The sequence below is a fragment of the Dicentrarchus labrax genome, unplaced genomic scaffold (genome assembly GCF_905237075.1).
Source record: "Dicentrarchus labrax unplaced genomic scaffold, dlabrax2021, whole genome shotgun sequence".
Lineage (NCBI taxonomy): Eukaryota > Metazoa > Chordata > Actinopteri > Moronidae > Dicentrarchus > Dicentrarchus labrax.
In genome coordinates, this window is record NW_026136703.1 from 2,653,833 (window position 1) to 2,668,897 (window position 15,065).

At 41.0% G+C, this 15,065-nt stretch overlaps 1 protein-coding gene and 1 long non-coding RNA gene across 2 annotated transcripts in view; one reads left to right on the forward strand and one right to left on the reverse strand.

Annotated features, from left to right (window-relative positions):
* The window catches only part of LOC127354591 (uncharacterized), a 235,707-nt gene that overhangs the window by 37,064 nt on the left and 183,578 nt on the right, over window positions 1–15,065 (reverse strand). The gene's annotated exons all lie outside the window — the stretch shown is intronic.
* On the forward strand, window positions 5,960–10,505 carry lrit3b (leucine-rich repeat, immunoglobulin-like and transmembrane domains 3b). The gene is made up of 6 exons (XM_051383993.1): window positions 5,960–6,116; window positions 7,391–7,765; window positions 7,850–7,935; window positions 8,574–8,867; window positions 8,961–9,020; window positions 9,882–10,505. The coding sequence occupies exons 1-6, from the start codon at window positions 6,007–6,009 to the stop codon at window positions 10,355–10,357; spliced, it is 1,401 nt and encodes a 466-aa protein (XP_051239953.1). The 5' UTR covers window positions 5,960–6,006; the 3' UTR covers window positions 10,358–10,505.

Below are 15,065 nucleotides of genomic sequence, written 5' to 3' on the forward strand. Positions count from 1 at the left end.
GGAAATAAAGACAGCTCTGGCCCTTCTTTACGGGACATCTGTTACCAGTCCAGTCTAGTTTATTGTCCAAGTGCACCCCCAGGTACTTGTAGCTCTGGACTACCTCCATGTCCTCTCCTTGTATGGAAATAAAAGACAGGGAGGGCCCAGTTCTCCTAAAACCTTATCATATATATTAGCATACAACAGGTCCAGAGTTTTGTTCTCCCTGGTGGGGCACTTTACAAACTGGGAGCACATTGCCAGTGTTTTTGTCAGGGTGACATGATTAAAATCACCAGAGATTGAAATGAATGTGCTGGGGTGTAGTCTGACAATGACAGTATGTAGTATGAGTCTCACACGCTGCCTCTGTGTGGGATATGTACGACCACAACAATAACATGTGAGAACTCACATGACAAATAGATAACATAGACTTTATTGATCGTGCACTGGGGAAAAACACTATAGTATAATGTAAATAGTAGTGGGCGAAGTCTGACAGCCAAAAGTTCAATGTCTGGGTTACAGACACTTGACATGAAGATGATCAGGATTACACTATCTGTTGTTGACAAATACAGCAACTCCACTGCCTCGCGTTCTGCCTCGCTGAAGGCGAATCCTGTCCGCCCGCACAGTCTGGAAGCCCTCGATGGTATCGATTGCGTCGGGAATAACCTCCTGCAGCCATGTCTTTATGAAACACATGAGACGGCTTTCACAGTATTCCCTCTGACCTCTTGCCATCTTGTTGCTCAGAGATCTCACGTTGCACTTCTTCCGTCGTTTAACCCCCGCTCTTTCCCCCCAGAAGCCCTGTAGCCTGCACAATAATCATAGACCAGAAATGTCCCAAGTTATGGGCCAGCATGTTTCAACTGATGTAGCCATTTATCTGTTTACCAGTTTATCCTCTTTGTAGACTGCCTAAAGCCACAGATCTTTTACTGTCTTTCATTTATTAGGAAAGTAAAGAAAATTGTAAATTGGCTTTTATTGTTTATTGTTTTATTGGCAAAATGTGATGCAGCAGCTTCTGGCATAGTACCACAAAGCACTTTTACAGTGCTTGTTTCACCCAAAAGTGAGATATGATCTCATCTGTATTAAAGATGGACACAATGAAGGCAGTCAAGGTCAAGAGCGGCCCCAAAATTGTGCACCAGGCAAGAGAACAAATTGCCATTCTGAAAAAGCTCCGGTTTCTAGATCCAGACACGTGCAACACTGTTAAGTGGAATGGCTATTTCTTCAATAAAGACCACTAACGCCTTAGGTTTGAACTCCTGGATCATAGTCTATATGGAGGACAGAAAATTCAAGGGTCTTCCCATGGCATAGCTGTGGCCTATTATTTGTCAACTGGCCATAGCCCTGTGCCACCTGAGGTCCATGGAAAATGTACATGTGGACCTCAAACCTGACAATGTGATGGTTGTGGACCGCAAGCAGCAGCCATTAGAAGACAGATAGAGTGGGTCGTCCACCAATCCGAGGCTGTTGGTTTGTTCCACGGCTCCTCCGGCTGCATGTTGAAGTGTCCTTGAGCATGATACTGAACCCCAAATTGCCCCTGATGCTGCGTCATCGGTGTGTGAATGTGAATGAATAAGTTAGTTAATGTTCCATGGGCTTTGGTGGATGTGGCATGTAGTGTAAAAGCGCTTTGCGTGGTCGGACGACTCGAAAGGCGCTATACAACTACAGGTCCATTTATCATTTACCAACAGAAACAAGATCTTTCAGGCATAAGTCTCTCGATGACTTTAAGAAGAAGATGGTGAAAGACAATGAACAGCAACATCCTGTAGAGCCTCTGTAAAACACTTGATGTCAATCAGCAGCCGTCCTTCCCCCAAAACGTCCCTGCTGACATCTGAGGTGGACGCAGCCTGAGAGCAATGCTGTGAGCGGTGGCAGGTTAAGGCGCCTCATCAGGAGGATTATGGACACCTTCCATTGCTACTGCCGCCTAGTATGGATAAGGAGTGATGGGTTGATACATAGCAGTTATGGAGTTAGGTGTCTTTTTAGGTAACTAGGTATATTTTCTGACAGCCTGGTGTAATTTAGGATAGATTTGAAATAAATAACTTAATAACATTAAAGCAAACAGGCAGTGGCCTGGATCAATACGTACACACTCTCTCCGAAACATGTAATCATAGGCACGTACCATGTTAAGCCATACTGACATATGCAGGACTTCATTCATTTTATCTACATATAAAACAAAGAAAAAGCAAAACAGAACAAAAACAAAAATCAACACGAAAATAGTAAAAAGCTGGCAAAAACTGCAGCCTGTCACCTAATGTGTAGGCTGTTTCTCTGTGCAGGTATGGGGTAATCCAAAGGGAGTGACTTTCATTCATGTTCCTGTGTGACTTCTGTCTCCTCTTTACTACAGTGTAAACAGTGTGGAACAACTAACAATAGCTTACATCTGCTAATGTCTATGACCGACACCCACCGAAACACAAAGTCAAAGCAATCATTACTGCAAGTAAAGAATATTATGATAGTGTGGTTTAATCTGCTGTTAGCTTGGTTGCTATGACTTGCTAGCTAGCTAATGAGCTAGCAGCTAACAAAAAAACATTTTATTAATATCAAATCAATTATTTAAGTTGATCAGTGTAATAGTTTTGAAGACATGTGTTGCACCCACAAATCCAACCGCACTCAGGCTGAACTTATTTAAATGACTGGTTGTTGTTATCTCAGTCTATATATCAGTACTAATTGTCTTACTCTCCTTTACATTAAAATCACACCATTAACACATTACAATATAATCCCTCATTTTCCCTCTGATTACAGTTGGCATATGTATATACTGTGAACTGCCTGGTAGTTTATTTGGATTAGGGTTGTAGCTCGTGAAAGTGTGCTGATATTAGTAGTCTACAGCTGTTATTTAAATGTGCAAGATACATGTTTTTATTTCTGCTATGTGAATTTATGTATACGGAGTCTTTGGCACAGATATTTATATCGGGATATATTACGATCCATCCTATTTTATTTTCAGATTATCAGTTTATACATGTCGATGGCTGGGACGGTAAACAATGTCATCTTTTGTCATCTTAACCAAGTGTGAACCTATCGTGACATCACCCATTGGTTTGTGGAGAACCGCTTTGAAGCCTGGAGTTCAGCTTTTTGCCCGCCGCTATGACAGTAAGACGGATCCAGCGCGAGCCAGGGGACGATCTGCTCTCATTGGTTGTGCAGTTTTGACTCATCTGTAACAGGAAACAATGGCGGCTCGCCTGGTCACACATGATCTCGTATAACGGCTAAACAGTACACCAAAATATGTTTGAACAGATTTGAGGAGAGAAATAGTCAACACAGTAACAGAATCTGGATCCATATCTGATCAGCACTGCCTAGTTTGACAGTTTGATCTGAGTTTGGTGTGTTGAGCTGGACAGACTCACTGAGAATGACCTGTCAATCAAAAGGTAGCCCCGTCCAAAAGCACAAGTGGCTTTATTGTCTATTTTAAAATTAAATAAGACTATCATTCACTAAATGAACATCATGCTGTATGGAAGAAGATGTTAAACTAGTGACTGAGAGCATAAACTCATCAGGAAACTGTTCACTGAGCTCATAAATGAAGTGACAAGTCGGCTCATTCTCCATTAGAGTGAATGGGATCGCTGTGTTATTGCAGCCAATGGAGCTCCCCCTGCTGGGCTTTACATAGAATGCAGGTTTAAGAGACTTCAGCGTTGGCTTCACTTTACAGATCCGGAAGCTCGGTCCATTATATATACTGTCAGTGTCAATCTGAACACAAACACAATCACAAACAGTACATGAACGAACACTGCCAGGGGACACAGAAATCATAGTATGAGTATGAGAGTAATGTAACATTGTTTGACTTAATTTTCAAAACTTAATAGTGATGGTTGATGAAATCAGAAACTATGTACTGGAAAATAAAAGCACAGATATCTTTGCAAAAAGAAAAAGGATGGGGAAGGATGGACAAGGATGACATAAATCATATGGAGCCAGTTGACAAAGTGAGCATACATCAATCTCCTTTTTATATCTGTAAAAATAACTTTGAGGTATGAAAGCGATGAATGAAGTAATATGGTTGCCCCATCCCTTATGTCATCAGCAATCCTTACCCCTCTTTCTGCCCCAGAGAGCCCTGCCACCAGTGGCACTTCAGACCCCGCCGTGCCCCTGTGTTTCTTTTGGCTTCACTAATTCTGTTTTTGTCTTTTGTTTTACATGATGCAGCAAAATACAAGAACTAACAAAAAGTCACAGTCAAAGTCCCCATCCCTTGTGTCACCAGCAAGGCTCACTCCCAGTTGCAGGCCCCGCCCCTCTGTGGGCAACATGCCCAGGGTTAAATAAAGACAGCCCTTTAAGCCTTACCCAAATCCCAAACACTGGCTCTCCAGCAGGCCTTTGCAGGGCTCTGTGCCCCCTAGCCTTCACCCCCTGGTGCACTGTCAGAGATATTATAATTAACATCCTCCCAATTAGTGCAAAGCATCACATTGTAGCTAAATGAAAAACACCATTGCTGCCAAATGATGTTAAAATATCTACCACTTATGAAAATTTGCACTTTTCTTTGTGTGACAAAATATTATTAGTTAAATATCAGAGATGGAGGGGGAAGTATTAACAGCTACCGTATTTACTGAGAAGCAGAAGAGGAGGCTGCTGAGCTGAGGAGGCAACTACAAGCCAGGAGGAGGAGGAGGAGGAGGAGGAGGAGGTTGTTGCTGTCTTAGCGTTTGTCTTTGGCAATATAAGTTATACTTAAAGTTTACCTAAAGCAGAGCTCACTAACTAACTAAATAAACAGAATAAATACAAAACAGTAGATAGGATTGTTGCTGCTTTGGCTGCAGTGGTCTGTGTGACTATGGGACCTGAGGGTTCCGACCTCTTTTCTATCGACCCCTGACTAAGTGACAAATTTTATTCAAAACTGTACAATGAACCCAAACAGTGAACTCAGGACCGGAGGAAGTTTGTTTAAAATGAGTGATTTGGATGGATTTTGAGCAGATTATTTCCTGTTTAAGAAACTTTTGAGACAATTCTCTATTTTTTTTTGTTTTTATCATTTCTCATATCTCACAGACTTAAAAGGCTTCTTTTTTGACAAATTCTGTGTTTTCTTGTCCCTTTTGCTTGGCTATTTTTCAATTACACAATTTATTTAACTTTACACTTTTCTTCACAGAAGTTTACCTAATGCTGAGATATAGGCAAACTTTGTATATTTTTTATGTTTTCTTCACACCTTCAAATCATGAAGGCTTACGAGCCCCACTAGGGGTACCGACCCCCAGGTTGGGTTATCACTGATGTAGACCATATGTCCAAATGGAAGCTCTACGGCGGGTTGAGCTGTGCCTCCATTGTGACATTTCCAAAGTTCCTCAGAAAACGGTGTTGGATTGACTTCTGCAGTGCTTTCCCTAAACCGAGCAGGTGACGAGATGCATCCAGCATACTGATGAGGTGGCTGCAGTGGAGTACACAAGAGAGGGTCACCACTTTCTCCCATTGTGTGAGGTCTGGTACTGGAAGAAATGGGGCTAAAATTTCCACAGCTCTTCCAGCTGATTCCATTCTCTGGCTAATGACGAATCCAACTGGACTCAGGGTGAATTTATATTAATAATTTGTCTTTTGTTATAAACATTTCACATGAAGTTGTCACATTTGAACCTCAATTTCACATTTTGATTTTACGTGTGCATTTTAAAATTCACATGTGACGTACACCACAAAGTGGGGTCAAATTATTATCAAGGCCCAAAAAAGGCATGGGCTGGCCCTGATGTTGTGATTTGTTATTCTGACAGTGAGGCGTGGGATTACATGCCACTTGTAAGCAGTGTAATCCCAGCTAATCTGGGATTCAGTTTCACTCTGCTCTGTGGTCACAACCACAGACTGGAGAGGACTGGGAATATGGAGATACAGAGGGCCTGTCTGAGTGCAGGGTTTGTCTGATGAAGGATGTATCTGCTGATCCTCGTTCAAATCTTGCAGTCCACTCTGTTGGCGGTCCACTCCTGTCCAGCTTTATGTACCTGCATGTATGGAAACAGTGGAATAGCAGAGCTCAGGTAGAGTGAGACTTCATTCTTATCTTTGTGCATTTGTGTGTGCATGTGGTTTGTTTCTACATGAACATCACTCATTATACAGCCTATTATATTTTGAGAATTATCATTGAAGCTCTATTGGAACCAGCATATGCTAATGCAACAAATGTTATATTTGATGGTGTCATTTTTGACAAATTTGGTTATAACTAAACATTTTGTCCCTGAATATTATCCCGGATTGTAAAATAAAAGTGCAATCATATGGTCTCCCCATGCATATTAGTGCATATCTGAACAGTGTTCAGATAATAGTGCATAACATGCATGAGAGGATTGCAGTAGTCTTGTTGCAACCAAATGTATGCAGGCTAGCGAAAAATGATCATTCTGACAAAGACACATATGTTGAACAGTGGACAATGTTGCATCTTATACTTAGATTGACATTGACTTAACGTTTACATGCTGCAGACAATCACCAGAGGCTGGAGGGAGCCACCAAAAATATTGTAGAAGTTCATAAGATAAAACGTATACGTATATAGCCTGTTGTGACTTTCAAATTAGTAATTAAACAGTAAATTGAATAATAAAAGGTTAATTGTAAATTCCTAAATGTAAATGTAATTAATTTATTCATCATTCAACATGAAAATCATTCTAAATTTCATTGTAATAATTTGATAATGCTTTAAAATCATTTTTTTCAACTTTTTGATACCATTTCATGCTTTACTGTTTATAATTCTCATTTTGATAACTATCATTTAAACACTGCTCTCATATGCCAGCACTGTACCCCCTAAAAATGAAGGTCTAATCTCAAGAGCAACAGCTGGAACTTTTATTACGTAGCCGTTACTACTGCTTTGTAAATGGTAAATGGACCTGTATAGCGCCTTTCTAGTCTTCCGACCACTCAAAGCGCTTTTATACTACGTGCCACATTCACCCTTTCACACACATTCACACAGTGATGGCAAAGCCCATCAAACAGAACCTAATGCATTCATACACATTCACAATTTGGGGTTCAGTATCTTGCTCAAGGATACTTCGACATGTGTGCAGGAGCCGGGGATCGAGTTCTGATTAGGGGACAACCCGCTCTGCCTCTGGACCACAGAGTGCAGCACACTCCATATAAAAGAATGGTGCTTTGAGTATTTACTGATGGTATTTGCATCATTTTGTGTCATCTTGAAACTAAAGAAATTATCATTTAGAGTGAATGACTGCATTGTTTCTCTGCCCAAACCTCAGCCCTTACTGGTTTGTGTTTAACATGGCAGGTCGGTGCAGTGCAGTGACCCTGGAATCTCAGCGGTTCCCATTAATGTACCAGCTGACACCGTCAAACTGCGTCTAGAGAAGACCTTGATCTCCAGGGTGCCCCGTGCAGCCTTCTACAACTTGTCGGAGCTGCGGTTCCTGTGGCTGACTTACAATTCCATCACTTCCATTCACCCCAGCAGCTTTGTCAACCTGAAGGCCCTGCGAGAGTTGCGTCTAGATGGAAACCTCTTGACGTCCTTCCCCTGGGAGGGGCTGAGGGACATGCCGCGCCTCCAGACTCTGGGTCTCCACAACAACCGTCTGTCCAGCCTTCCTGCCCACGCTTCTCTCTTTCTTCCCAACATCACCTACCTTGACCTGTCCAGCAACAGGTGACTAGATACGCAGAACCATGTGGCCTGCTGATGTATGTAGCTGTCAGCCTGCAATAGATATGTTTTCTCCTCTGTCCTCAGGCTGACTATATTACCTGCTGAGCTGCTGGACCTTTGGTTTCCACTCCTAGGACAACAGGGGGGACCAGTGCAAAGAAGAATTTTGGGTACAGTATGTTTTGGAGCAATAGTGCAATTATATTCTATTGCCAGCTAAAGCAACTACACATTTAGATCCGCAAAGATACGAAGACACCCAGTGTGTTAATATCTTTCAGACAAATAGAGCTTTACTTAAAAAGCAAGATTTGGAGGAATCTATAGTCTTTAATGTCAATCTATCATCAAACTGTGATTACTATAAATTAAAGTCAATCAGAACAGCCAACCTTATTTCTTTCCTTCTTATTCCAACACAGAAGAAAGTTAAAATAGTCGATTCCTCCTTTTTTTGGAGGACCCCTGTTGGTCAGTTTGAAAGCCACTGGGTTAAATGACATTTAAAAAAATATTAAATTAATAACCTGCCAGGCCACCAAATTTCATCCTTTTTTTGGGCTCTGATATTTGCAGCTAGATGCCCCATATGGATAATGAAAAGAAATTACTGTTTCAGTTATGAAAATGTATTTCTTTAAATGTTTAAAAGAAAAGCACTACTGAACAATAGTGAAATAAATTAATGTGTACAATTAAAAACCTGCCATTACAGCCACCTCATTGTCTTCAGAAAAGGTTTTTCCTCCCAATTTATGACACAAACCTGAGAATGTTGTAAACAAGCAAAATTATCCTGGATACCTAGGTCTCCATGACAACCCCTGGTTGTGTGACTGCCAGATCTCCATGGTGATGTCCTTGTCTATGTCCCTGGGGAGTCCTGTAGTTCTCATGGACCAGCTGCTTATATGTAGCAGGTCTCTGGGTCAGCCAGGGGTGCTGCTGACCCAGGTTGAGCTGTCCCGCTGTATGAGGCCTTCAGTCCAGCCTGCAGCCACAAGAGTTGTCTCTACGCTGGGCAGCAATGTAATCCTCCGCTGTGATGCCACTGGCTACCCAACCCCAACCCTGACCTGGATCAAAACCTCAACGTACACTGGTAAGCAATCCAGGGTCACTCTCAGCTTATGAAATGATGTTGCTAACGTCTCAGCATCAATCAAGTCATGTTGTGATTTGGTTCTCTGTACAGATTGTTGCCGAAAAGACATCCTTGAGAACTCTGACCAGCTGCCTACGAATTTGGAGAGTTGTAAGTGGTGCTATCTTGTCTTTCTTTTTGACAAATCTGATATTCTGATAATTTCACCACCAGAAATGGTCTAGGTGATTTAATTACCACTGAGCCTTATGGTTGTAGCTACTAACTGACCACAACATACCTGAATGCCTTGGTTGTCGATCAACAAGAAAATAATCAAAGCTTACCTAAAACCTGTTTTTATAATTATGTTGTAGTGACAATGTTATACCTGCCTGGATTATGTAATGCAGTGGAGTCACATAGAGGTGCTTGGGGTGGATTGCAGACATACAAATTGCAAGACCGTCAGACCAGGGTTTCCGTCTAGACTCCTGCACCAAAAGCACTTTGGTTAAGGTTGTCTGTGGTTAGGTCCAGCACTTTGGTCATGGTTGTCTGTGGTTAGGTAAGGTAAAAGTCAGGTTAAGATCATGGTTTTGGTTAAATGACACAAAGTTGAAGTTATTTTATTAGCCTAAAAGATTCTGGATTTATGAGAAAACAGTCAGAGCTGGTACCGCAGAAGCCAGCCAACCTGTTACCTCTTAAAAAACAGCCTATTCTAAGGTAACAATTCTTATTTTCAGGTGATTATACATGAATGAAAACATACCTATATATATTATATTTAATTTCTGACAATAGATCCTCCTAGGACCTTTAAGGTGAGAATCCAAAATGACATTATATATTAGATATTTAAATTCACTCACAATTTCTATTCCAAATAGGGAAAAGTACATTGAAACCTTTTTGGTGTAATTCGGTGTTTACTGTTATCCTTCAGCCAGACATATTTTTCCTGTATAAAACTCTCAGCTATACTTGAGTGACTATAGAGCTAAGATTGTGCACCTTTTTATGTTCCAGTTATACAGGAATCTCCTCGAGTGGGGGTCCGCTGGTCAATAATCAGCCTGAACGGGTTATCATACAAGGATGCTGGTGAATATCGCTGCCAGGCACGGAACATGGCAGGAATATCTGAAGCCCCAATCAAACTGAAGGTGGTGGGAATCACAAGAGTATCCCGTCCTCCAAAGAGGAAGTCCCAAAAGACTACTAAGACACCTAAATATTCATCAAAATACAGAAAGCCAAACCAGGCGACAACTTCTGCCAACACCCCCTCAGCGAAGGAGAATCAGATACTACAAAACATCACACCGCCTTCCATTAACAAGACCCGGACTGCCCCTAATCTTGTGTCCAAAGTGTTCCCCATAGACAAAAGGCGCAAAATGAACTTACCAGATGCAAAGAAAAAAAAACAGACATCCATCATGTCTACAGCCGAGCCCCTAAGCAACTCTACAACTGCTCTGTTGTCAGAAACACTTGTATGAGATACACTGAAGTTGGTCACTCAGTTCCTTGGTTTACAACAAGGGGATTGGATTGTGAATTTGTGAACCTCTAGTTTTAGTGTTTCCAAGCTTTTTTGGGTCATTGTGCAGAGTTTGTTGTGAATTTAACTTGTTTGTAAAAAATAAAATGTGTGACATAGGATCGTGGATGTAGTGTCTGTGATGTGACCTACACTTTTATAAAAGCATTTTTTGAAACCTGCAGTAGCGGCCTCAAATTACCAGCCCTGTGGGTCAGATCCAGCCCACAGGATAATGTTTACAACTTATTGTTAAATGTGAACCACATTTTTTTTTCATTCAAATTTTTTCCCATTCATTGTAGAGCTACCATTGTAACGTGATGATCAGAAATTCATTCCTTCCACGGAGAATTGAGTAGACTTTCCCTAACCTTCCTGTTTACAAGACCCCTGTGCCAACTGGTGATGAGCCCAATCCCGAATCTGCAGTTTACGACAGGATGGGCCTTGCGCAGGGCCAATATACCCCCACATTCCAGGGTGCGGCCTGTGGTCCATCAGGGACTGCTCCACAGGAAACTAAGAACAACAGAACTGATCATGTAATGCCAAAGCGAATGTATGCTATAATTTATATATGCTTAGTTAACACAGTAGGAAGAGTATGAAGCTTTGATGCGAGAACAAGATAAACTGAACTGTTTACACATATCCACTAATCTGGAAAAGATACAGAGATACAAATTTGGACTCTTTAAATAAGAATAACATGAGTAATGTGAATTTACAGGTTGAACCAATCATAAGTCGTAATAGAGTACAAGTTGGAGTATCAATTCTAACTAACAGACATGATAAATGTTCAAGCACTCCCCTAAGAAACAATATGTTCACTCACTGTGGCACTGTCACTGGGCTTTATAACAAGTATATTGTACTTACTATATTTGTTTTTGCAAAATGTTTTCATTGAACAAAGTCAAATCGACAGTGAGTACAGAAAAACATTAATGATACATATTGCTTTAAATCTAAACCCATCAACAAAAAGACCTTTTCGTCCCACAGCCTTAAACAGTCCCTCCCACCCTCCAGATACACTGCCATTTGTTTCTATTGAATTGGAATAGCGTATTTCAAAACCCAATAATGCAGTTATTTAGGGAAAAAAGTTGCAATTAATAGGTAAATAAATCTCTTAACGCACGGTTAGGAAGACACATAGGACCCTAATGCTATCTAAACCAACCAACAATGTTTGAACAAGGTGCTAAGCTGGACCTACTCCTAACCTCAGGGAGACCGTCAGAAGAGTTCCATCACCTCAGACCATCAATATAGATGCCGCAAACAGGGCTCAGCTTTCTATCATGACATGAAACCCCCTTTTTATAGCATCAAATAACTAATTGGAATCAAATTTATCAGAAAAATTAACACTTACATCAACATACATCAATAAGAACTTCCAAGAATGACAGAAACTATCTTTGGGAAAAATGTGTTTGACAAGTCCTCTTGGCGTGAGAAAGCATCTACACTCATTATGTTTCTACATTCATTTTTCAGTTTGTACCATCTGCTAACATAGAGGCAGTGGGCTGTATGACCTATAGTGCAGTCAGCCACCAGGGGGAGATAGAGATGTTTTGACTTTTGGACAGCTGTCATGATGTTCATTTATGTCGCTACCTCAGCCTAAGAGAAACCACTCCAGTGCATGCTGGGAGGTCACAGCAGAAGAAGACTGTCAGGAAAAGCCAGAGCTGCAACCCTGACTGTCAAACAGGATGCCACCACCCCCTCCAGCACCTAAAGTCTGTGACAACCTCAGTGGAGTCCAACACCGACCCAGAACGTGCTTAACTTAGTGCAGAAAATGCACTAGCTTTCATTGAACAGATAGCTCAGCACAATGTCCTGGCCACTCCACGTTTCTGCAGTATCTCAATAAGATGCCCAGAGTCTTAATAAATTAAAGGTCGAAAAGTAAATCTCCAAGCGTTTGTCTGAGGTGGCTTTCAGTAGTGTCTCTTCACTGCAGATTTAGAAGGTGAGTTTAACCTGTAAAGAAACAGTTTGCTGAATGCGCTTACTTGCTTCAGAGTAAAACGAGAATATCAACATTGTGTCATGTCTGTGTGTCAAAGAGCTGGAGTAAGGATGTGCTTAGCCTAGCTTAGCATAAAGACTGGAGGCACGGTCAAACAGCAAGCCTGGCTCTCTCTAGAGTTAAAAAAATACACTTAACAACGAGGGCTGTCATACGATACCTATCACGATACAGGGGTTACCATTCAATATATTGTGTTATATTGCGATAGTGTAAGCATGCCGATATATTGTTTTTTTTTTTTTTTTACCAAAACTAACCTAACCCTAGTATAAAGAACCACAATATGCAGTTAAAAAGTTAGGGTTAGTTTCCTTTTTTATGCAACCAGAACAGTGGGATCTGCATTTGTATTTATCACAGCCTGTACCATCCATCATAGCCCTCAGTTTACATAACTGGCAAAATAAAAAAGACATTGCCTGACTCTGGAGATTGGCTCCTCAGGTAAGCTTAAATAGTGGTGTCCACACAGGATTTTAAGCTGATGTCTTAACATGGTAGACATTTTATATAATTATAATCAATTATAGTCTGGAAAATGTGTTGGCCTTCACAGTTTAAAAGGTTCAGGTTACATCTAAATGAGACAACTAGGCCATCTGCTGTTGTAAATGTGTACCAGCATTGGGTGGTGATAGCAAAGGATTATTTATCATAATAATAATAATAATAATAATACTGTTTACAGTTCTATTTATATGCGCTTTTCTGGATACTCAAAGACACTTAACTTACATAAAGACAACATACAAACAGCAAAACAACATAAAATAGTAAAACACTAAAAAACACATCGGACTAAGGTAAACATTAAAAGCAATTTTAAAAAGGTGAGTTTATGTCGTTGATTTGAACGTTGGAAGGTCGGTGCAGTCACAGATTTGTTTGGGGAGAGAGTTCCAGAGGGAGGGGGCAGCTACAGAGAAGGCTCTGTCGCCCCAGGCTTGGTCCTCGGTGGTGGAGTCAGGAAGTTTGCGTCAGATGAGCAGAGGCTACGGGATGGGTTGTGGCGATGGAGCAGGTCAGTGGGGTAGGAAGGGGCCTGGTTATTGAGGGCTTTGTGTGTGAGGAGGAGGATTTGAATCATCAATGCAGATGTACGGTTACCGGGTCCAGGAGATTGACACGCCACAGGCTCACTCAATTAACACGTTGTATCTCGTGTGTTTAAATCACCAGAAAACAGAAATGTAACAAATACACCTTGTGATTTTGAGGTGAGTTATGTTTTGTCAGCACTTCTGTGGTTCTGATGTCCGGTACTTAACTATTCCTGAAACCACAGATTTTAGTTTTTACATTGTGTGCTTAAACAGAGCAGATACAACATGTTAAAGCTACACTACACAAATATTTTCCAACAATTACCCAAAGAGTATTAGCACCAACCCTGCAGTTCTGTTTTACCCTTATTCAGCTTGCTATGGTTTATTGGCCTAAAAATGGTTTTGGTTCAGTCTTACTGCTCTGTTTTGTTTCCAGCAGCAGCATTATTTTGATTTCCATTGTTAAAATACACTGACATAAAATGTAACTGACTGACTTCATGTGTCTCAGGACCAACTTCCACCATGGAAAAGTTTCCCCATCAGCCTACCTTTAGCGGGTGTGCTGGCAAGATCTGCATTATGGGGTAAGACATTAGAACAAATTAACTACGTTTTATTCCTTGTGTCATGCAGACGTTTAGTGGAGGTCAAGCATGAGGAGCCATAAAAGTTGTGAGTGCTTTATCTTTGAAACCTGCAAAACAATAAAGATACAATATGAAGATTAAGCTCAGGGTCAGGCTGGTTGCATAAGCTGGTCTGCCGAAACTCACTTCACTCAGTGTGTAACATTTATCTATTGGCAGAAAATTAATATGATATTCATAGGTATGTTTTCATTAGTGTATAATCACCTGAAAATAAGAATCATTGTGGGTTTTTTTTTTTTTTTTGCCACTAAATCCTACTCACTGGTCAATTAAACAGTGGAAAACCATGTGGAAAACATGATCAGAATATGGTATTTGTCTTGTTTCATGTATTAATTTGAGGAAGGGTAAAAGTTCTTCATTTCTACACTGGTCTCACAGTTTTCATCTGCAGCTATTTTTTGTCCCTGTGCTGAAAGCTTGAGTCACGTGCATCACTTTTCTTTTTTATCCACTTCAGCCAAGCAAAAAAATCTGTTTGCTGTACTTCAAGCCTTTCCAATTTTCTGCACAAATTGAAAATGCACATAGTGGGTGGAAAAGTGAGATGAGGGCATACTCTCCAGGAATGTCAGTTTGAGTAATTAGGGCCCGAGCAGCGACCACTGAATAGCATTTTTGGCGGCTGCAACATGCTCTGAAACTCGGCGCAAAATTCAGCGGTGGTGGAAATGTACATATGGGCCTCAAACATGGCTGTGTCAAAATGGCTAAACAGCACCCCCCTTAATTGCAGCCCCTGAGATACACATAGATTATGTCAAGCCTCTTGGCCGTACCCCAAGCCCAACAGATTGTTGGCCATTTTTTGAATTTAGTCGTCATTTGTGGCGATTTTTGCCAGCAGGAGCGCTATGGCAATTTACATGTAAACCCCTCCTTGGGAATATATCTGATCAACTTTGTTGG

Excerpts from the sequence above, each read along its gene's own strand:
- lrit3b (XM_051383993.1), top strand. The coding sequence starts at position 6,007 with ATGTATCTGCTGATCCTCGTTCAAATCTTGCAGTCCACTCTGTTGGCG. Across the intron at positions 8,868-8,960 it reads CAAAACCTCAACGTACACTG|ATTGTTGCCGAAAAGACATC; the intron begins GTAAGCAATCCA and ends TTCTCTGTACAG. Across the intron at positions 9,021-9,881 it reads GCCTACGAATTTGGAGAGTT|TTATACAGGAATCTCCTCGA; the intron begins GTAAGTGGTGCT and ends TTTATGTTCCAG.